Source organism: Indicator indicator, chromosome 21, assembly GCF_027791375.1.
Source record: "Indicator indicator isolate 239-I01 chromosome 21, UM_Iind_1.1, whole genome shotgun sequence".
In the NCBI taxonomy this organism is placed as follows: domain Eukaryota; kingdom Metazoa; phylum Chordata; class Aves; order Piciformes; family Indicatoridae; genus Indicator; species Indicator indicator.
The window spans coordinates 2,301,566-2,323,447 of record NC_072030.1 but is presented as its reverse complement, the minus strand read 5'-3'; the positions used below and the strand labels follow the sequence as shown (position 1 = coordinate 2,323,447).

General features: G+C 48.4%; 1 protein-coding gene across 1 annotated transcript in view; it reads left to right on the top strand.

Annotated features, from left to right (window-relative positions):
- CHID1 (chitinase domain containing 1) overlaps positions 1-21,882 on the top strand; it is a 138,939-nt gene that overhangs the window by 44,073 nt on the left and 72,984 nt on the right. Inside the window, exons 8-9 of the mRNA XM_054390583.1 lie at positions 7,285-7,386; positions 9,193-9,348. Coding sequence (XP_054246558.1) covers positions 7,285-7,386; positions 9,193-9,348 — 258 coding nt within the window. The remainder of the gene's footprint in view (positions 1-7,284; positions 7,387-9,192; positions 9,349-21,882) is intronic.

The following is a 21,882-nucleotide window of genomic DNA, read 5'->3' as shown; positions in this document are numbered from 1 at the left end:
ACAGGCTGCCCAGGGAGGTGCTTGAGGGTTAGGGTTAGGGTCCACCCCTGGAGACATTCAAGGTCAAACTTGATGTGGCCTTGAGCGACCTGCTCTAGTTGGAGGTGTCCCTGCTGCCTGCAGGGGTGTTGGACAAGATGACCTTCAAGGGTCTCCTCCAACCTGATGCAATCTGTGGGCAGCAAACAGTCTGGGCTCTGAAACAAGCTCCCTGCATTTTTTGTGGATATGAGAGGGCTCCCTGATCAATCAGCTCTAGTGCAGGAATGTTCCACTGCAGCATGGGCAGTGTGCTGTACAGTGGGGTGTCTTCTGAGCTGGGGGGTGCAATAATGCACATGAGTGGGTGTTTGCAAGAGATGTTTGTTCCCCCAAAAGCCTGAGGTGCCCTTGCAGAACCACTTCATCACTCTGTAGAGTGAAGGGGAAAGGCCTGTCCCATCAGGAGGGTCAATGGAACTGAGTGAGGCTGGAAGACCTGGGGAACTACAGTTTCAGAGCTAAATGTTGAGCAGTGATAGAATCACAAAGAACTCAAGTGGAAATGAGGCCTTGAGCAAACTGGGAAGGTGTCCCTGCCTGTGGCAAGGGGTTTGGAACTACATCATCCTTAAGGTCCCATCCAACTAAAGCCATTCAATGAATCTGATTCTAGTGGAGGATGTTATGGAACCTGAATGAAGCTTGCTGAAAGTGTTGAGTTAGAAAACCACATTTCTAATGCCATGTTTCAGTGTATGTTTAGGCCATCAGGAGCAGGTTTCTCTGCACAGCAGCTTTCTGTTGTCTTGAGCATTCAGCTCCCCTCTTTAGCAAGAATGTTTGTTAGACTCCAGAGATGTAATTTCTGAACTCAAAGCCAAAGCAAACAAAGCAGCTCAGCTGTCAGGGTTAATTCCATGCAAAGAGAATTTTCAGATACATTAAATCATTTGCTTTTCCTGTTACTCATGTTCATACACCTGGCTCCTGCTCCTTCATGTTGATGTTGACAGTGAGCAGATAAAACCACCAAGGTTTCACTCACCTGACGTTTCATAAGCAGCTCTCTTCAGCCTGTGTGTTGGACAGTGCTACCAGACTCCTGTGGGGACATTTCTGCCACTTCAAGGCTTTTAGAAGAATGGCAGGCTTTTGGCTTACACTTGGAAACCTCTATTCCTGTAGATTCATGGAACAGTTGGGGTTGCAAGGGACCTTAAAGCTCATCCAGTTCCAACCCCCCTGCAAGTTCCAACCTCCCACCAGCCCGGGTTGCTCAAGGCTTCATCCCACCTGGCCTTCAACACCTCCAGGCAGGGGACAGCCACAACCTCTTTGGGCAACCTGTTCCAGTGTCTCACCACCCTCACTATTAAGAATTCCTTCCTAATCACCAGTCTCAAATCTTCCCTCTTCCAGCTCAAAGCCATTGCCCCTCATCACTATGATCCCTAGTCAAAAGTCCCTCCCCAGCTCTCTTGTAGCCCCCTTCAGGTACTGGAAGCTGCTCTGAGGTCTCCCTGGAGCCTTCTCTTCTCCAGGGTGAACAGCCCCAACTCTCCCAGCCTGTCCCCATAGGGGAGGTTTTCCAGCCCTCTGAGCATTTTCCTGGCTCTCCTCTCATGGGCCATGTGTATTCTCTACTAAGTCTTTAACCTCTGTTGATTTTCTCAGCAATATAGTCAGAACATGCCTGCCCCTGAGTAAGGTTCACAATTAAATATCAGAATGAGAAGCATAACAGCTGTTGAAAACTATTTAGTTTTTATGCTGGAGTGCCAATTTTCCTGACTTAAAACAGCTCTCAGGGCATGCATTGAATCATCTTGGTTCTGCTCCAGTGGACAGTTCAGAGCAGAATTGACTGGTGGTGCTGATGGAGCTGGTGAGTGGTGCTTGCTTTCTGGGAGGAGGGATGGTGCTGTAACACTATCCATGAACAGGCAAAGCCTATTCTTTGCTGCTGAGTTGCTTCCAAGGTGGAAGTCCTTGCTCCTCAGATAGCCATCCTTTGTAACTAAAGGACTGCAATTCCAGGCTTGTTTTGGAGACAGTTAGGGCAATAACCACATTAACCTGCTTTTTGTGTGTGTGGGGGGGAGGGGGTGTAAGTATTCATTGTTGTTTTTTCCCCCCAGCAGGTATGAAAAGTGGCTGTAGAGGGCAAGTTGCAGACAGATTTCATTAAGTACTACCCAGCTTAATCTATAAAGCAATCCAACATGCCCTAATATCTAATACACATTATAATTACTTTTCATGCTTTTCCCTTCATGAGCAATCACAATCAATTTACTTGAAAATGTGTTTTGCTGGGGCTTGAGTTGTGGAATTACTTTGCCTACAGACATCCAAGTTGCTGTGACATTGTTTCGAAGATGTCTTTCATTTTCTTTATTCTTGTAGAACAACCCAGGGTTGCATTTGCAGTAAATAACAAGCAGATAACCATCCAAGGAACTTGATGTTCTCCAGGGCTTGGGGTTAGGGCCAGTTCTCTTCCAAAGCTTTATCAATGATCTGCACAAGGGCATTCAGGTGTCCTCAAGTCAGTTTGCAGGTGCCACCAAGTGAGGTGTATGTGTCAGTCTGTTGCAGAGGGACCTGGCTGGGCTTGATCAATGGGGGCAAGGCCAGTGGGATGAGGTTCAACAAGGCCAAGTGCTGGGTTCTGCACTTGGGTCACAACAATCCCCAGGAAGGCTCCAGGTTGGGGGAAGAGTGGACTAGGGGAAAAGGACATGGGAGTGCTGGTCGACAGCATCTGACTATGAGCCAGTGTGAGCCCAGGTGGCCAAGAAGGCCAACAGCATCCTGGCCTGGATCAGCAATGGTGTGGCCAGCAGGAGTAGGGCAGGGATTGTGCCCCTGAACTGGGCACTGGTGAGGCTGCACCTCAGATGTGGCTTTGATTTTGGGCCCCTCACTCCAAGAAGGACATTGAGGGGCTGGAGCAGGTCCAGAGAAGGGCAACAAAGCTGATGAAGGGTCTGGAGAACAGGGCTGGGGAGGAGCAGCTGAGGGCACTGGGGGTGTTCAGTCTGGAGAAAAGGAGGCTGAAGAGACCTCCTCACTCTCTACAATTCCCTGAAAGGAGGCAGGAGCCATGTGGGGTTTGCTCTCTTCTACTAAGTAACAAGTGACAGGACAAGAGGAAATAGTCTTAAGTTGCCACTGGGAAGGTTTAGGTTGTATATGAGGAACAATTTCTTTCCCAAAAGGGTTGTCAAACCTGGAACAGACTGCCCAGGGCAGTGGTAGAGTCCCCATCCCTGGAGGGGTTTCAAAGCTGTATAGGTATGGTGCTGAGGGACAGGGTTTGGTGGTGAGCTGGCAGTGCTAGGTTAATGGTTGGACTGGATGATCTTAAAGGTCTCCAACCAAAACAAGTCTATGATTCCAGCTGAAGATTTGTTTCAATTTGTTAAAACCCAGAAGGAAAAAGATGGGATTTCTCTTCAAGGTGCCAAGAGTGTCACTGGTTCTGAAGTCATGACCCTTCCAGAACACTTCTGTGCTTCACACAATCTACAGCTGCACAACCCAGGAGGTGTTTGGGCAGGTTCACTGACCTGGCTTGCAAACATCCTTTGTGCTTTGCTCCCTTACACCATGGCAGGCACTTACCAGTGGTTCACCCTGCCCCACTTTGCATCCTTCACCCTGTTAGTCTCTTTCCTGATGTGATGGAAAAGAAAGTGCCCTTGTAAAGCACTAAATGAACACAGTCATGCTCTGGTGATCCACCCAGCACATGGTGTTGGATGGAGAATTTGCATACTGGTCCAAGAGTGGTAAGGGTCAAAATGAGGGAGTTTTCAGTTTATTGCTTGCATCTGTCACTGAGCGGCTTTTTGGGTTTACATTTATGATGGAATATGAGTGGCTGTAGTGTGTACCTTGTCTAGGCAGGGCTTGCCTGCTCAGTTCTGGATCAAAGAGCAGTTTGTGATACTGCTGCAAGGTCTGGAATCTGCAACCTCTCCCTTCTACTCTCCAGAGGATTCTTGTCTAGAGTGGGACTCTTGAATGCCAGAGTCTCACCACAGTTTGTAGCTGTTAATCCACCTTTTCCTTTTCCTTTTTCCCTTTTCCTTTTCCTTTTTCCCTTTTCCTTTTCCTTTTCCTTTTCCTTTCCTTTTCCTTTTCCTTTTCCTTTTCCTTTTCCTTTTCCTTTTCCTTTTCCTTTTCCTTTTCCTTTTCCTTTTCCTTTTCCTTTTCCTTTTTCCTTTTCCTTTCCTTTTTTCTTTCCTCTTCTTTTCTTTTCCATTATAATGTTTCCCTATCAATGCTGCTCTCCCAGGCTACCCTATGCTACATCTCTACCTGTCTCATCTTACCCTGCTTCAGAGTCATTTAGCCTGGAGAAAAGAAGATTCCAGGGGGAGTTAGAGCTGCCCTCCAATACTTGAAAGGATTCTACGGGAAGGCTGCAGAAGGACTTCTTCTCAGGGTGTCTAGAGACAAGGGGGGATGGTTTGAAGCTAAGGGAGAGCAGGGCTAGCCTGGAGCTTAGGAAGAAGTTCTTCAGTATGAGGGTGGTGAGACTCTGGAACAGGTTGCCCAGCGAGGCTGTGGATGCCTCTTCCCTGGGGATGTTCAAGGCCAGGTTGGATGAGGCTTTGAGCAACAAAGTCTAGTTGAGAGGTGTCCCTGCCCATGGTGGGAAGGTTGGAGTAGATGATCTCTTGGGTCTTGCGCAGCTGAGGACCTTGAGTGCTGTGTCCAGTTCTGGGCTCCTCAATTCAAGAGAAATGTTGAGGTGCTGGACTGTGTCCAGAGAAGGGCAATGAAGCTGATGAGGGGTCTGGAGCACAGCCCTGTGAGGAGAGGCTGAGGAAGCTGGGGGTGTTTAGCCTGGAGAAGAGGAGGCTCAGGGCAGACCTCATTGCTGTCTACAACTACCTGAAGGGAGGTTGTAGCCAGGTGGGGGTTGGGCTCTTCTCCCAGGCAACCAGCAGCAGAACGAGGGGAAGGTATAGGCTGGATGTTAGGAGGAAGTTCTTCACAGAGAGGGAGATTGGCCGTTGGGATGTGCTGCCCAGGGAGATGTTCAAGAGAAAACTGGATGAGGCACTTGGTGCCATGGTCTAGTTGATTGGATAGGGCTGGGTGATAGGTTGGGCTGGGTGATCTTGGAGTTACCTTCAAACATTGTTGATTCTATGATTCTGTGATTCGATGCTTCAGAGCCTGCTGGCTGATTCTCCCGGCAGCTGCTTCTCCTTTTGAGTTCTGTCTCATCTTTGCAGCGTGCTGAAGGCAGCCTCACATTCCCCACTGTGCTGTGTGCTGCCAGCTTGATCTTAGGAATTCTATTTGAAATAGGTTCAGTGAAACACATTTCAGGCAACTCATGGGCATTTATTTTCTGTGAATGGAATGGTTGAAGGAAGTCAGGAGTCTGAGTCCAAAGCTGTCAAAAATCCACTCACTCACCCATGAAACAAAGGTAGATATTAACCCAAGGGTAGATTTATAAATCAAGAATAAGCAAAAAGAGGGGAAATTGTGTTCCTGTTTCCTACAAAAATAGGCAGAAGGCATAACTAGACTTGAGTCTAGAGAAGGTCATGGAATGGATTTCTTCTCCTCCTCCACAAGAAGGAAGAAATTGATTTTTTTATTTGTCTAAAGAAAAGAGGTTTGTACAATCTTTTTCTAAAAGCAGGCAGTCCTATTGGCCTGCTGCTTCCTAGGACTATTTTGGAAAGGAATAAAAAGAATCTGAAGTGCTCTCCACCACTGAGAGAAAATTTCTTCAGTACCATGCAAGATGGAGTTATCAGGGGTTTGTGAGATTAATAAAATAATTACCTTTGGTTTCTATGTTTTCTATCAACACTGCACCCATCCACTCATTTAAGTGTGGCCCAGATAACTTAGCTTTATAAGAATCAAACCCAGTTTCACAGGACAAGCAATTAAAGGTTTTGCCAAAAAGAAGATGCTCAGGGCTGGAGAACCTCCCCTATGGGGACAGGCTGGGAGAGTTGGGGCTGTTCAGTCTGGAGAAGAGAAGGCTCCAGGGAGACCTTAGAGCAGCCTTCCAGTGCCTGAAGGGGCTCCAGGAGAGCTGGGGAGGGACTTTGGCCAAGGGCTGGGAGTGCCAGGATGAGGGAAAATGGCTTTGAGCTGGGAGAGGGGAGATTGAGAGTGGAGAGGAAGAAGAAATTGTTGAGAGCAAGGGTGGGGAGAGACTGGCACAGGTTGCCCAAGGAGGTTGTGGATGCCTTCTGCCTGGAGGTGTTGAAGGCCAGTCTGGATGAGGCCTTGGGTATCCTGGGCTGGTGGGAGGTGTCCCTGCCCATGGCAGGGGGTTGGAACTGGATGACCTTTAAGGTCCCCTCCAAACCAAACCGTTCTGTGAATCTTTGAACCGCTTTCAGAGTCCAGCTGATTGCTGCCTAAGGCAATTTGGTTAGTCCACAGCCCCTGTGCTGGCTGTTGGAGCCATGCTGGAAATGCCTATTTGGCCACTGTGCTCTGGAAGTCTCATTCTTCCCACTGACAGCATAGGTAGAATTCCACTGTGGTTTGGGGCTTTTTTTTAAACATTTATCATAAGAATGGCCCTGAAATACCCTTTTTTTTTTCTTTTTTTTTTTTTTTTGCCACCTCAAAATGAAAGCCTGGAGAAGAGCAGGCTCAGGGGAGACCTTATTGCCATTTACAACTACTTGAAGGGAGGTTGTAGCCAGGTGGGGATTGTTCTCTTCTCCCAGGCAACCAGCAGCAGAACAAGAGGACACAGTCTCAAGCTGTGCAGGGGGAAGTTTAGGCTTGATTTTAGCAAGAAGTTCTTCACAGACAGAGAGATGCCCTTTGGAATGGGCTGCCTAGGGAGGTGATGGGGTCAGCATCCCTGGAGGTGTTTGAGAAAAGCCTGGATGAGGCACTTAGTGCCATGGTCTGGTTGATTAGTTAGGGTTGGGTGATTGGTTGGACTTGATGGTCTTGGAGGTCTCTTCCAACCTGGTTGATTCTGTGTGATTCTGTGTGTGATGTTCCTGTGATGTTCCACAGATTCACAGAATGCATTGGGTTGGAAGGGACCCCAAAGGTTATCTTGTCCAACCCACCTGCAGTCAGCTGCCCAGGGCCACATCAAGTCTGATGTGGAATATCTCCAGGGATCAACCACATCCTTGGGCAGACTGTTCAAGTTATCACTCTCATTGTGAGGAGCTTCTCCCTATGCCTTCCTTACCTGATCAAATGGTATGAAACCCAAAGGAGAGAATAAGCCAATTACTGCAGTAAGTGACCTCTTCTTGGGTTTGTTGTGCTTTGTCTTAACAGGACTAACCAGCCAGGAATGTTCACCAAGAAGGATTTTGATCAGTTGGCCTCAGCCATAGACAGCTTCAGTCTCATGACCTACGACTATTCAACACCGCTCCGGTAAGACTCCACCGAACACTGGAACAAGACTGCTGAAGGAACTGGTTCCCAGTTCAGTCCCCAGTAAATCTGCAGGATGACTTCATTCTTCTAGCTAAGTGGGTGGTGTGTTCTAACTCTGTCAGATACCAAAAGGGATCTGGGGGTTCTAATCAACGAGCAGCTGAAGCCAGCAGTGTGCCCAGGTGGCCAAGAAAGCCAAAGGCATCCTGGCTGGGATCAGCAATGCTGTGTCCAGCAGGAGCAGGGAGGGGATTGTCCCCTGGGACTCAGCTCTGGGGAGGCCACACCTTGAGTGTTGTGTCCAGTTTTGGGCACCATAATCCAAGAGAGATGTGAAGCTGCTGGAGGCATTGCAGAGGAGGGCAAGGAAGCTGGGAAGGGCCTGGAGAATAAATCTTGTGAGAAGCAACCAAAGGAGCTGGGGATGGTTAGTGTTACAAAGAGGAGGCTGAGGGGAGACCTCATGGCTGTCTACAGCTACCTGAAAGGAGGTTGTGGAGAGGTTGATGCTGGTCTCTGCTCACAGGTAATTAGAGATAGAACAAGAGGGAATGGCCTCAAGCTGCGACAGGACTGGTTTAGACTGGAGAGTAGGAAAAAAAATTTCATGGAAAGAGTGATCAGACATTGGAATGTGCTGCCCAGGGAGGTGGTGGAGTCCCCAACCCTGGAGGTGTTTCAAGGTGGTTTGGATGTGGTGCTTGGGGCTATGGTTTAGGGGTGAGCCTTGCAGAGTAGGGTTCTGGGCTGGACTTGGTGATCCTGAGGCTCTGTTCCAACCTGAGTGTTTCTGTGGTTCTGTGATTCTGAGATGTGGGACATGGGTTAGCAGCAGCCTTGGTAGCATTAGAGAACAGTTGGACTGGATGATCTTAGAGGGCTTTTCCAACAAAAATGATTCAGTGATTCCTTCAGCAGTCTTGCTCCAGTGCCTCAGTGTCTTTTAAACTCTTCAACAACCTCCCTGGGGAGCCTGTTCCAGGGCTTGACAACCCTTTTGGGGACAAAATATTTCTTTACGTCCAAGCTAAACCTCCCCTGGTGCAACTTGAGGCCATTTCCTCTTGTCCTGTCCCTTGTTACTTGGGAGAAAAGACCAACCCCCACCTCCCTCCCACCTCTTTTCAGGGAGTTGTAGAGAGCAATGAGGTCTCTCCTCAGCCTCCTCCAGACTAAACAACCCCAGGCTCTTCAGCTGCTCCTCCCCAGCCCTGTTCTCCAGGCCTTTCCCCAGCTTTGTTGCCCTTCTCTGGACCTGCTCCTGCACCTCAATGTCCTTCTTGGAGTGAGGCCCCAAAACTGAGGGTCTGTTATGCTATAGACATCTTTATGCTCTCCCTGGTACAGATATTGCCTTGACCTGACTTGGAGCTGATCTTTTTCACTTGAGAGGAGGAGGGAACCATTCACATCCATTGTTTGAATGAGCCTTCCAGTACCTAGAAGGGGCCCACAAGGAAGCTGGGGAGGGACTTTTTACAAGGACTTGTGCCAGGCCCAGTGGCAGAGAAGCTGTGCAAGGTGGAAACCTTTTCTTACCCACTCTTAAGAAGTTTGTGTCCCTTCACCTCAGAAGTGGATCAAACAGTCCAGAGTGGGGCAAAAATGTTTTGTACATCAGAACTTCAACACAGTGAAGAATGAGCATTTAACCTTCCCAGGCTTGGAGGTTCACCTTCTCTCCTTTTTGTGTGCCATAGTTTGCTCTTCCCAACTGCACTTGCCAGCAGGAGGAAGCTGAGGCTGAATATGTGCTTTTTCTGACAAACTGATTGAGTTTGGTTTTCTTCTCTACTTTGACAGACCTGGTCCAAATTCCCCTCTGCCCTGGGTACGAGCCTGTGTTCAGGTACTGGATCCTGATGCAAAATGGAGGAGTAAAATCCTTCTAGGGCTGAATTTCTATGGCATGGACTATTCTGCCTTGGGAGCCTCTGGGGAGCCAATCCTTGGGAGCAGGTAAGACTCCTCTGGATATTAAGTACTTCTGTATGATTTACTCTCCCCAAACTCAGCCCTTCACAGGTATTCTTCTTTAGAAATATGGCTGTGCTGCTAACATGGAAGTGGCCACAGTGACAGATAAATCTGCACATGAAATAGTAGCTAACCACTCAGAGAAAAACCTGTAACTCCTCTTCCCTGTCCTGAAGTGCAGATAGATGGCACAGTTACCCTGCCAGAACTCCCATAGAAACCTGATTTGTGGGGTTTTTTTCCTCTCTCTGTGTTTGTCCCTGCAGTTGGCCATGTTTTGTGCTCAAGTGTTCTGCACTATTCTTTTATGTTCTGTACCATTTTCAGGGGTTCATGCAGTTGACCTAAAGATTGCTTCTCTCAGCTGCTAAAGTTGTTACCTGTTATTTGAAATTTGATATTGGTTTCACACAGCAATATGCCACCAAGTTTCTGTTGTGTAGAAGATGCTGCAATAAGTTCACCTGGAGAAAAAAAAAAAAAAGAAAAAAAAATCTATAACAAAGTAAAGGGAAGCATTCCAAAGCCAGCCTGAGATTTTGTATTGATTCTCAGAGGAAAATGATTGTTTTAGTTTTGAGTAATAACCACCTATAATAACAGTGAGCTTTGTAGAAACACATTCTGAGTAGAGTACTTCAAACCAAGGGGGAAAAAAAAAGGGCAAGAAAACCAGTGTGAATTTGGCAGGAAAATCAGGTTTGTTCAGAAGCTTCTTATTGATTCATAAAATAGACCCAAGTGAAAACAGATCTAAATCACCAGAGATGACTCTTCTGCCCTTCAGAAGTTACTAAGTTTCTACCCCAGAGTTCTTCAGTACAGTAACAGATGACTTGTTAGGCATTGAAATACTACCAGAAGTGGGTTGTAGAAGGGAAGGGGCTGAATTTTTGATGTCCATGCCTTTAGTTACACAAACACTTTGTCATCATTCCACTTGCTTCTGCTGTCATCCTGTGGCACCTCAGCTGCTTGCAGGGGTGCAATGCTGCAGACACAGTTTCCTCCCACTGCTGAATGGTGTCTGAATCCTGCTGTGAATAACAGAAAATGACCTGGTGAGGGAAATGACCTCATGGTGAGGGAAACAAAGGCATTGTCTGCAGTGAAAGGTGCCCACTGAGCAGATCAGAATGGCTTCTGTAACTAGCTGTAGTGAGTTGGGCAGGAAGAACACTCAACAGTCAAAGCTTTGTTAATTTCCAAGCCTCATTTTGTATGCTCAGCACAATTAATGTAGCTTCAGTATAATGCTTAGAGTTCCCTTTGCAGCTGGGAGTGGAGCACTGTCTGGCCACAATAAAAGGAGCTTGCTTGTTTCTGAACTGCAGCTTCTGCAATGAAGTTTCCACTTGAAAGCATGCAGCACACTAGGATGGCATCTCTTTTGACTTTTCCTGCGTTTTTCTGGACCATACTATAGTCTTAAGACATGCTGCTTTTTAATTAATGATACCAATATCCTAGCTAAGAGTCATGCAGGATTCACTTCTGCCTACTGCTATCTAGGGCAGAGGTGCACAGTATGGGAGAATCTGTTTGTATTATACAGAGAATGATTCTATTAACATAGAATGGCTGAGGTTGGGAGGGATCTCAGAGATCACCTACTCCAACTCCCCTGCCATGGGCAGGGACACCTCTCAACTAGACTTGGTTGCTCAAAGCCTCATCCAGCCTGGCCTTGAACACCTCCAGGCAGGAGGCATCCACAGCCTCGCTGGGCAACCTGTGCCAGAGTCTCACCACCCTTGTGCTGAAGAACTTGTTCCGAAAATCCAATCTTACCCTGTTGTCCCTCAGCTTAAAACCATTCCTCCTTGTTCTATTGCTAGACACCCTTATGAAAAGTCCCTCTGCAGCCTTCCTGTAGTATCCCTTCAGGTATTGAAAGGCAGCTGTAAGATCCCCCCAGAGTATCCTCTTCTCCAGGCTGAACACCCCCAGCTCCCTCAGCCTGTCCTCATAGCAGAGGTGCTCCAGCCCTTGGGTCACCTCTGTGGCCCTCCTCTGGAGCCACTTCAGCAGTTCTGTGTCCTTCTTATGCTGGAGGCACCAGAAGATATTCTGAACTGAGAGACCAGGTTATTATAATTTTCCAGATATCTACCAGAAGGAGGATTCTGGACAAAGACTTTAGGAGACTTTGAGTTATGCGTTAATTTTCCCTTTGCTGCCTTACCTATTAAACCTCAGCCAATGATTAAGTTTCTTTTTCCAGATATATCTATTTGAGCCTGCACAGTTTTGTCTTAGTCTTTGATGTAGAGGTTATGTGTAGTGATACAATAGTAAAGTGGGCTCAAGATAAACCAGCTTCAAAGTAGGACAAGCTTCTGACTTAAAACAGAAAGAAGGTTGTTAGAGTAAAAGCAGCTTTCTGGTAATAAGCTGTTTGTAAGGAAGTCCTAGTTCCTGGCATCTGTGAGCCCTTGGAAACTGTCACTGTCAGATCCAGTTGACTCAGCTTCTTCAGAGATGCTCCTCTCTCCTCCTCTCTCCTCCTTCCAAATGATCTTCCCTCTTACTCCATTATTCTCACTCTGGCTGCATCAGGTTTTTTGGTTCTCTAATAATTAGACACAGCTGAGGCTGATCCTATTCCTCCTTATTTTTCTAGCTGCTTCATCCTACATCAAAAGGCTGCTCAGAAGCTGTGTCCAGTACAGAAGTGGATGGCTTGATGAGTTGTTTTTCTCATCTTGGCTCCTTAATGAATTTGAGCTTCCAGTTTCTTGGTAACTGTAATCCAGTGTTAGTCATGGCCTGTAAGTAGTGCTGAAGGATTGAGTCAAGGCTCCTTTAAGGCCTCCTCCATGTGCTGTGCTGCTGGACATGAGCAGGCAGTGTGAGCTTGCAGCCCAGAAGGCCAATGGCAGCCTGGGCTGCATCAAAAGCAGCATGGAGAGAGATGACAGAATCACGGAATCAACCAGGTTGGAAAAGACCTCAGAGGTCATCAAGATGCTCTGCTCTGATGAGACCTCACCTGGAGTGCTGCATCCAGCTCAGGAGCCCTCAATATAGGAAGGACCTGGACCTGATGGAGAGGGTTCAGAGAAGGCCATGCAAATGATCAGGGGATTGGAGCACCTCTGCTATGAGGACAGGCTGAGGGAGCTGGGGGTGTTCAGCCTGGAGAAGAGAAGGCTCTGGGGAGACCTAAGAGCAGCTTCCAGTACCTGAAGGATGGGGAGAGACTGTTGGCAAAGGCCTTGCAGTGACAGGATGAGGAGCAATGGCTTCAAACTAAAGGAGAACAGGTTTAGTTTGGATGTTAGGAACAAGTTCTGCAGCATGAGGGTGGTGGAACACTGGAACATTATCTGGCAGAATTATTTATTTTTAATTGCAGAATGTAATCTAAGGGTACAACTACTTGGTTACCTCTCCATAGAATATCCTTTTTCCTTGATACACTCCATGGAATGCCATCTGGCTGTGTGGCTGTGCCTGTGCATTGTGTATTTCTGTGTACATCAGGCTTGAAGGAAATGAAAAGAATGTTTTTGTGCAGCACAATCTAATTTCTCTTTGGGTGTTGTTGCAGCAGGAGCTACAGCTCAGTTTGCAGTAGCAATGTGTTTGTCTTGCAGCTCAAGTATTCCTTGTTCATACCAGAAGTCAGTTTCAGAGATCCCAGCACATTCTGGGGCTTTAATCAGCCAAGTACCATCGATGTTTGGCTGTGGGGAAGGTTGGTGCCTGTGACTGTTTAGTTCTGGCCTAATTGGTGTCAAATGCTAAGCCTGAAGTCAGGGTGTTGTGCCTGTGATTCCCCAAATCGCCTCTAGTGCTCCTGGCAATGTTTTCTGCCCTCTGGCTGTCAGGAGTCAGGTGTCTGAAGAGCTAAGATGCAGTCATTAAAACTTACCACTCTGTTAAATCCTGTCAGCACTGAGCCATCTGCTGCTGCTCACTTGCTGCAATAATGATCAGTTTGTTCCAGCAGGTCCTCTATTGACACCTCAACCTGACAGGATTTCTTCTCACCTCAGAAGTCTATGTCTTAGGTAAATAATTCTTTGCTCTACCCTGAAGCTGCAGAAATTGTTCAGCATTTCTGCAGAATCTTTACCTTTTGAGTCCTTTTTGAGACCTGTAGCAGCTCAGCAAGCCCCTCAGTCTCACAAGCTTCTTTCTTCCCAAGTACAATTCCACACTGGGTGAGGAGTGTCTCGAGAGCAGCCTTGAGCAGAAGGCCTTGGGGGTGTCAGTTGGTGATGAACTCCCCAGGAGCCAGCAGTGGTCCCTGGCAGCCCAGCAGGCAGCTGTGTGCTGAGCTGCATCCAGAGCAGGGAGAGCAGCAGCACAGGGAGGGGATTCTGCCCCTCTGCTCTGCTCTGCTCACACCCCACCTGCAGCACTGCCTCCACTGCTGGGCCCCCAGCACAAGAGGGACCTGGAGCTGCTGCAGAGGGTCCAGAGGAGGTCACAGAGGTGAGCAGAGGATGGAGAACCTCCTCTGTGGGGCCAGGCTGGGAGAGTTGGGGCTGTTCAGCCTGGAGAAGAGAAGGCTCCAGGGAAACCTCAGAGCAGCCTTCCAGTACCTGAAGGGCTCCAGGAGAGGTGGGGAGGGACTTTGGCCAAGGGCTGGGAGTGCCAGGATGAGGGACAATGGCTTGGAGCTGGGAGAGGGGAGATTGAGACTGGAGATGAGGAAGAAATTGTTGAGAGTGAGGGTGGGGAGAGACTGGCACAGGTTGCCCAGGGAGGTTGTGGCTGCCTCCTCCCCGGAGGTGTTGAAGGCCAGGCTGGATGAGGCCCTGAGCAAGCTGGGCTGGTGGGAGGTGTCCCTGCCCATGGCAGGGGGTTGGGACTGGATGAGCTTTAAGGTCCCCTTCGACCCTATTCTATGATTCCAAGGTACTTCTTTCACCTTTAGCTCTTCAGAATTTCACTTAATCACGAGCACAACAGATTTCACAATCACTGAGACCTTAGATTTCACTTGCAATAATGCTCAATGTTTTGCCCTCTCAGGGGGGGTTAGGCAGCAGTGCAGTGGTGCTTGCCATCTCAGATCTTCAGCCTTTATGGCCTGGATCAAAAGGGAAGAGACAACATTGTGGATCACTGTGAGTTCTCAGCAGTGTAAATCCCAGGCTATCATGTGGCACTTAGGTTTGATGAATCAGCCTTGGTTAGTGAGCACATCCCTTCAAAGCTTCATGTGCCAAAGACATTTTGTCCTTTCTTTGTGTCTTGTGTACTGCTGAAAGGGGGGAGATACATCTCTGAAGTTCCACCTGGCTGTATATCACTTCTGAATGTATTCTGCATCCCAGCTCCTTTTGTTCCAAGGGTAGCTGCTGCAACTAGGTGGTGTGAAGAGCTCCATTGCTGGGAGACAATGCTCTGCATTGTGCTCACCTTCTAGTGAGAGGAATCCAAATAGGGATTTTTATGTTTATTTTTAAACACTTCAGAAGACTGATAGGGCAAAGTGTGGGGTGAAGCAAGGGAGAAACTAATTTGACAATGGATTGTGCTATTCAGAGATGGAAAATAAGATGACTTGCAAGCAGTATGAGAGGGGTAGAGTTCTACTGAGGGTTTTATTGGCTGCCTGCCATTCTGTAAATAGCAGGTAATAAAGAGAAGGACATAGAAACAGTTAGAGGTGTGCTTCTTCTGCATTACCACAGCAGTGTCTTTATTAGCAGCAATTTAAGGAGATTTGGCCCAACTGTGACTCATGATTTTGTCTTACAGAAGGTAGCAAAAAAACCTGCAAGGAGTGGGTTTTGCTCTTCAAGCTTCAAGGCTTTTACAACAATTCTCCCCATGTTGTAACTCTCTCAGGATTTCCATTCTTTGTCTGCACACCAGGGTTCTGTCTCCTCATTTAATCCACTTTTCTCACAGTTTGTGTAACACAGAGCACAGGTCTTGTGAGAAGCAGCTGAGGGAACTGGCATTGTTTAACCTGAGAAAGGGGGGCTGAGGAGAGACCTCATTGCTCTCTACGACTCCCTGAAAGGAGGTTGGAGTGAGGTGAGGGTTGGGCTCTTCTCCCAGGTGACAAGCAACAGGATGAGAGAAAATGGCCTCAAGTTGTGCTGGGGGAGATTTATGCAGGACATTAGGGATAATTTCTTCACTGAAAGAGTGGTGAAGCTCTGGAACAGGCTGTGCAGGGCAGTGGTGGAGTCTTCATCCCTGGAGTGGTTCAAAAAGCTGTGTAGATGTGGTGCTGAAGAACATGGTGTAGTGGTGACCTGGCAGTGCTGGATTAATAGTTAGACTCAGTCTGGGAGGTCTTTTCTAACCCTAATGACTCTGTGACTGGGGAGGTACCAATAGAGCAAATAAAGCAATGGACCAGTTAGCTCTGCAGCGTTGAACATCTTTTCAGTCTGGAGAGGAGAAGGCTGAGAGGGGATCTAATCAATGCCTGTAAATATCTGAGGGCTGGGGGTCGGGAAGGCAGGGACAGGGACAGCCTCTGCTCACTTGTGCCTTGGGATAGGACAAGGGGCAATGGATGGAAACTCCAGCACAGGAGGTTCCACCTCAACATGAGGAAGAACTTCTGTAAGGGTCACAGAGCACTGGAACAGGCTGCCCATAGAGGTTGTCCAGAGAGTCTCCTTCTCTGGAGCCTTTCCAGCCCTGTCTGGATGTGTTCCTGTGTGACCTGTGCTGGATTCTCTGGTCCTGCTCTGGCAGGGGGGTGAACTCCATGATCTCCAGAGGTCCCTTCCAATCCCTAACACCCTGTGATGCTGTGATCCTTCATCTGGATGAAATGGAGAAACTGTTAAGTTCTTCCTTCTTAAATTTTGCTGCTGGGTCAGGTGGCAAAATCATGGCCTGGAATCTGAAAGAAGTTCTTTTGATGTTACAAATGTCTGAATAATTCAGGGGTGCATGAAGAGGTTTATTCTATTCAAGCCCCTCTGGGATGTGCGACTTCCATGGGATGTATCCCTCCTTGTAAGAATGGAAGGTGAGCACAAGCCATTAGCTGGAAACGAAAGCCTAATTAATGCCTGTAAAGTAGAACATCTTGAGAAGTAAAATTTTTGTCACATTTCAGCTTGTCCAAGTTGTAAACATGATGTTAAACACAAAAGCTTTTATAATTGGTTTCCCTGTAAAACACAGTTCCTCCTTTCCTTTGCAGTGAGGGAAAAGGTGGCTGCTGGTTATTAGGCAGCTAATTGGTTCTGAAGTGGAGTGGTTGGCTCTGGCTGAGTGTAGCTGTCTCAGAGCATCTGCTTGAACAAAAGTGTAATCAGTTGTGATGTACATTTTAACTGGTGGGGATATGGCTGTGAAATGGGCTCTTCTCTGTCCCTCAGAACCCCTTCTTTAATAGTAAATTTGCTGCAGGCAATAGTTGGGCAGTCAGATGTTGACAAAATAATAACAGTGTGGTTCGTTACTGTCTCATCGATGTGCTCTCACCATCAGAAGATGGCATGATGCAACTGGGAACAATCCTTCTGTGGCTTAAAACAAACAAAGGGAAGAGCCACAAGTATAGAATCACGGAATCATAGAATGGTAGGGATTGGAAGGGACCTCTAGAGATGGACTCCAACCCCCCTGCCAAAGCAGGGGCACCTAGGGCAGGTCACACGGGAACACATCCAGGCTGGTCTTGAAAGTCTCCAGAGAAGGAGACTCCACAACCTCTCTGGGCAGAGCCTGTCCCAGGGCTCCAGCACCCTCACAGTAAAGCTTCCCTTCAGGTTGAGTTGGAACCTCCTGTGTTCCAGGTTGTATCTGCTGTTCTTGTCCTGCAAAGAGCCTGGCCCCTACATCTTGAGACCCACTCCTCAGATGTTTATAGACATTGATCAGATCCCTTCTCCTCTCCAGACTAAACAGCCTCAGGTCTCTCAGCCTTTCTTCATAGAAAATATGTTCTAGTCCCTTCATCATCCTCTTCATGGTAAGTTAAATGTATTGATGTTCATAGATGTGCATGTGAGTGTCTGCACTCAGTGTAAAACCAAACAGACTGATTGCTTTGGAAGCTTTCTTTGGGCTAGTGAGATCAGTAGTGGTGGACCTCAACCCACTACTAGCCCTGACTGAATCTCTTTCAATATATGGTGATGACCAAACAAGGTAGAACATGTAACAGCATCTGTGAATCCAGATTCCTCCACTGTCATAGAATCATAGAATAGAATCATAGAATCAGCCAGTTTGGAAGAGACCTCCAAGCTCATCCAGTCCAACCTATCACCCAGCCCTATCCAATCAACCAGACCATGGCACCAAGTGCCTCATCCAGGCTTCTCTTGAACATTTCCAGGGATGGTGACTCCACCACCTCCCTGGCAGCACATCCCAATGGCAAATCACTCTCTCTGTGAAGAACTTCCTCCTAACATCCAGCCTAGACCTCCCCTGGCACAGCTTGAGACTGTGTCCTCTTGTTCTGGTGCTGGTTGCCTGGGAGCAGAGCCCAACCCCCATCTGGCTGCAACCTCCCTTCAGGTAGTTGTAGACAGCAATGAGGTCTGCCCTGAGCCTCCTCTTCTCCAGGCTGAACACCCCCAGCTCCCTCAGCCTCTCCCCTCAGGGCTGTGCTCCAGACCCCTCCCCATCTTCATTGCCCTTCCCTGGACATTCCATTCCAGTACCTCAACATCTCTCTTGAATTGAGGGGCCCAGAACTGGATGTGGCTCTGTCAGTCCCTTTTCTCCCATTGCCCCATCCTCAATCATGGTCAGTGCTGAAGGGATAATGACTAATTTTTGCCTGGTGTTGACTGGCCACCAGGACATCCTCAGACCATTTGGGGATGAGTGTGAAAAGGGAGTCCTAAAAATGCTTGGTGTCTCTACAGCTTAGCCCAGAGCTGGCTAAGTGCACTGTAGATTTCTTCCCAGAGGATCCTGTGCACTGGAGATTCCTCTGGGAAGGTTCTGATGCTGAGGTCATGAGGTCCTCCTCCTTTGGAGCCACAGGACAGCAGCCTGGAGGAAGTTTACCAATCAGCCTCAGACCAAGCCACCACTAGCAGGGAGGTATGGACTGAAGTGTTGGCTCCAGGCACCTGGATTTGTCTCTTATTTCTAACCTGGGAAAGTTTTTGACCTGTTCCTGAGAAGAACACATCCTGGGCTTGGGTTTGTTTTCTGGGCTCATGTCCCTCCTTGACTTAGACAGAAAACAGTGACTTCTGCAGTGGTTTTGATGAGGTGCACTACTTTTTTGTTGTTGATGATGAATGTGTCTGATGATTGAAAAATTGGACTGGCTTGGAAAATAATGGAATTTATGTTTCTGAATGTAGATACTGCAAGACAGGACTTGTTTATCTTCCACCTTTAATAGAGGCAGACTCTGAGTGCCTCTGCTCTCTAGTAGAACACCGACAGTAATGAGATCATTTGGGCTGGGTTGAAGGAGGGGCATTGCTTGATGTGTGGTGTCTGCTGGGGACTGGGAGCAGACAGGCTGTTCTTGAAAGTCTTAAAGGCAGCCTGGGAGGAGTGGCTGACACCTCATCAGGCTGTGCTGCTATTCAGTGAGACCTGGCCAGTGAGAGCTGGGCAGAAGTGAATCTCATGAAGTTCAGCAAGAGGCAAGCTCCTGCAGCTGGAGCATAATAACTTCCTGCAGCAGTACAGGTGACAGCAGACATCCTGGAAAGTAGCTCCATAGGGAAGGCACTGGGAGTGCTGGTGGACAACAAGGTCCCCATGAGCCAGCAATGTGCCCTTGTAGCCAAGAAGGCCAATGGTGTCCTGAGGTGCATGAAGAGGACTGTGGCCAGCAAGTCAAGGGAGGTTCTCCTTCCCCTCTCCTCTGCCTTAGTGAGGCCACATCTGCAGTATTGTGTCCAGTTCTGGGCTGTCATGGCAAGAGAGGCAGGGAGCTACTGGAGAGAGTCCAGCAAAGGCTACAAAGCTGCTGAGGGGCCTGGAGCATCTCTGGGAGGAGCAAAGGCTGAGAGCCCTGGGGCTGAGAGCCTGCAGAAGAGCAGCCCCAGAGGGGAGCTGAGCAATGCTCAGCAAGAGCTAAAGGAGCTGTTGGGGGCAAGAGGCTGGGGCCAGACTCTGCTCAGTGGTGCCCAGGGACAGGACAAGGGGCAAGGGGCACAAAGTGGAAGCCAGGAGGTCCCACCTGAGCAGAAGGAGAAACTTGTTTGATGTGAGGCTGCCTTCTGTGATGCAGTTGCAACTGCAACTTCAACCTCTGATTTTCAGATACTTGCCCCCCTGTGCAGACAGCAGGTTCTGCCGTGGCTCCTGTCAGCACAGCGTGTGGTGCATCAAGACTGGCAGCCACTTTGGGTTTGATTTCAGGCAGAATGAAGGTCTCAGCACTGTGTTTTCTCACACAGATTTGCCATTGTCATCCTCATTTTTCACCCTAATACCTGCTACAGGTTCAGACCTGTAAAGCTCTTTGCTTCTGTGTGTGATGAAGGTCAGGTTGGATGAGGCTCTGAGCAACCTCATTGCAAGGGGGTTGGACTAGATGACCTTTAAAGGTCCCTTCCAGCCCAAACCAGTTTTGATTCATTTTGACACAATGTTTTCAAGCAGATTAATTAAAAGTCTGGTGAAGAGTCTGGAGAAAACTCTGGTGAAGAGTCTGGAGAAAAGTCTGGTGAGGAGCAGCTGAGGGAACTTGGGTTGTTTAGTCTGGAGAAGAGGAGGCTGAGGGAGACCTCATTGCTCTCTACAGCTCCTTGAAAGGAGGCTGCAGAGAGGTGGGGGTTGGGCTCTGCTCCCTAGTTTCAGGTGATAGAAGGAGAGGAAATGGCCTGTAACTGTGCAAGGGGAGGGTTAGGTTGGAGAGGAGGAAAAATTTCTTTGCTCCAAGAGTGGTCAGGGATTGGAAGAGGCTGCCTGGAGGTGTTGAAGAAACTTGTGGCCATGACACCTGGGGACATGACTCTCTAAGAGTATCCACCAACAGGACAAGGGAAGTGGATTTAAACTGAAGGAGAATAGGTTTAGATTGGAATTTAGGAAGAAATTCTTCATTATGAGGGTGGTAAGACTCTGAAATGGATTGTCCAGTGAGGTTGTGGATGCTTCCTCCCTGGAGGTGTTCAAGACCAGGTTGGATGAGGCCTTGAGCAACCTGGGCTAGTTGAGAGGTGTCCCTGCCCATGGCAGGGGGGTTGGGTTAGATGATCTCTAAGGTCTCTTCCAGCCTAAGCCATTCTTTGATTAATGGCCATGGTGGCATTGGGTCAATGGTTGGACTCAATGATCTTAGAGGTCTCTTCCAACCCAAACAATTCTGTGGTGAAACCAAACCCCATGTTGGTGACTCTTTGCAGAAGGCAGTGGAAAACATTCTGTAAAAGTAGAGTGACCTTTCTCCAGGCTGTTTTGTGTGCCCAGTGGTTTCTGAGGGCCAGAATAAACGTGCATGAGACAAGTAGCAATGCCAGCCCCAGCATGTGCTGATGGAAAGCCCTGAGAAGCAGGCAAGACGTAGCAGGGAAGGCTCAGGCTTAGGAAGAGGCTTAAGTGCTATGCACTTTGGCCACAACCTCATGCAGCACTACAGACTGGGGGATGAGTGGCTGGAGAGGGGACCTGGCAGTGCTGGGTGACAGCAGCTGGACAGGAGCCAGCAGTGTGCCCTGGGGGCACAGAAGGCCAATGGCATCTTGGTCTGCATCAAGAACAGTGTGGCCAGCAGGGTTAGGGATGGAATTCTGCCCTGTGCTCAGCACTGGGGAGGCCTCACCTCAAGCTCTGTGTGCAGCTCTGGGTCCCTCACTTCAGGCAGGATCTTGAGGTGCTGGAGCAGGTCCAGAGGAGAGCAACAAGACTGGAGAGGAGGCTGGAGGGAAAGCCTGATGAGGAGAGGCTGAGGGAGCTGGAGGTGTTTAGCCTGGAGAAGAGGAGACTCAGAGGGGACCTTATCATAGTCTACAACTACCTGAAGAGAAGTTGTAGTCAGGTGGGGGTCAGGCTCTGCTCCCAGGCAACTTGTGACAGGACAAAAGAGCATGGCCTGAAGCTGTGCCAGGGGAGGTTTAGGTTGGATGTTAGGAAGCAATTCCTGATGGAAAGGGGAATCAGACACTGGAATTCACTGCCCAGGGAGGTGGTGGAGTCGCCATCACTGGAGGTCTTTAAGGCAAGCTTAGGTGTGGCACTGGGTGGCATGGTTTAGCTGATGTGGTGGTGTTAGGTCATAGGCTGGACTTGATGATCTCAGGGGTCTGTTCCAGCCTCAATAATTCTGTGATTCTGCACAGCAGATAGTAATGGAGCGTGGTAGCTCCACAGATTGAAGTAGCAGGAGTGCAAGCATGTTCCACAACATTAACAGCCTTGGGCTTGTGCAAACAGCTTGTTTACACTTGCAGTTAGGCAGCAGGTGATTGAAGGAGGTTTCTGGTGATAACATTCAGTAGCAGTAAAAGGGGCAATAAATTACTTCCTTCTGTTTTTATGAGATATTCCAGTATGGTATTAACACCAGAAAGTAGAAGGAGAGTGGTGTTTTCCTCCCTCCCCCTTTCAGTGAGCTCGTGCCCATTTTAAGGAAATGGATCTAGAAATGTTTGGGAA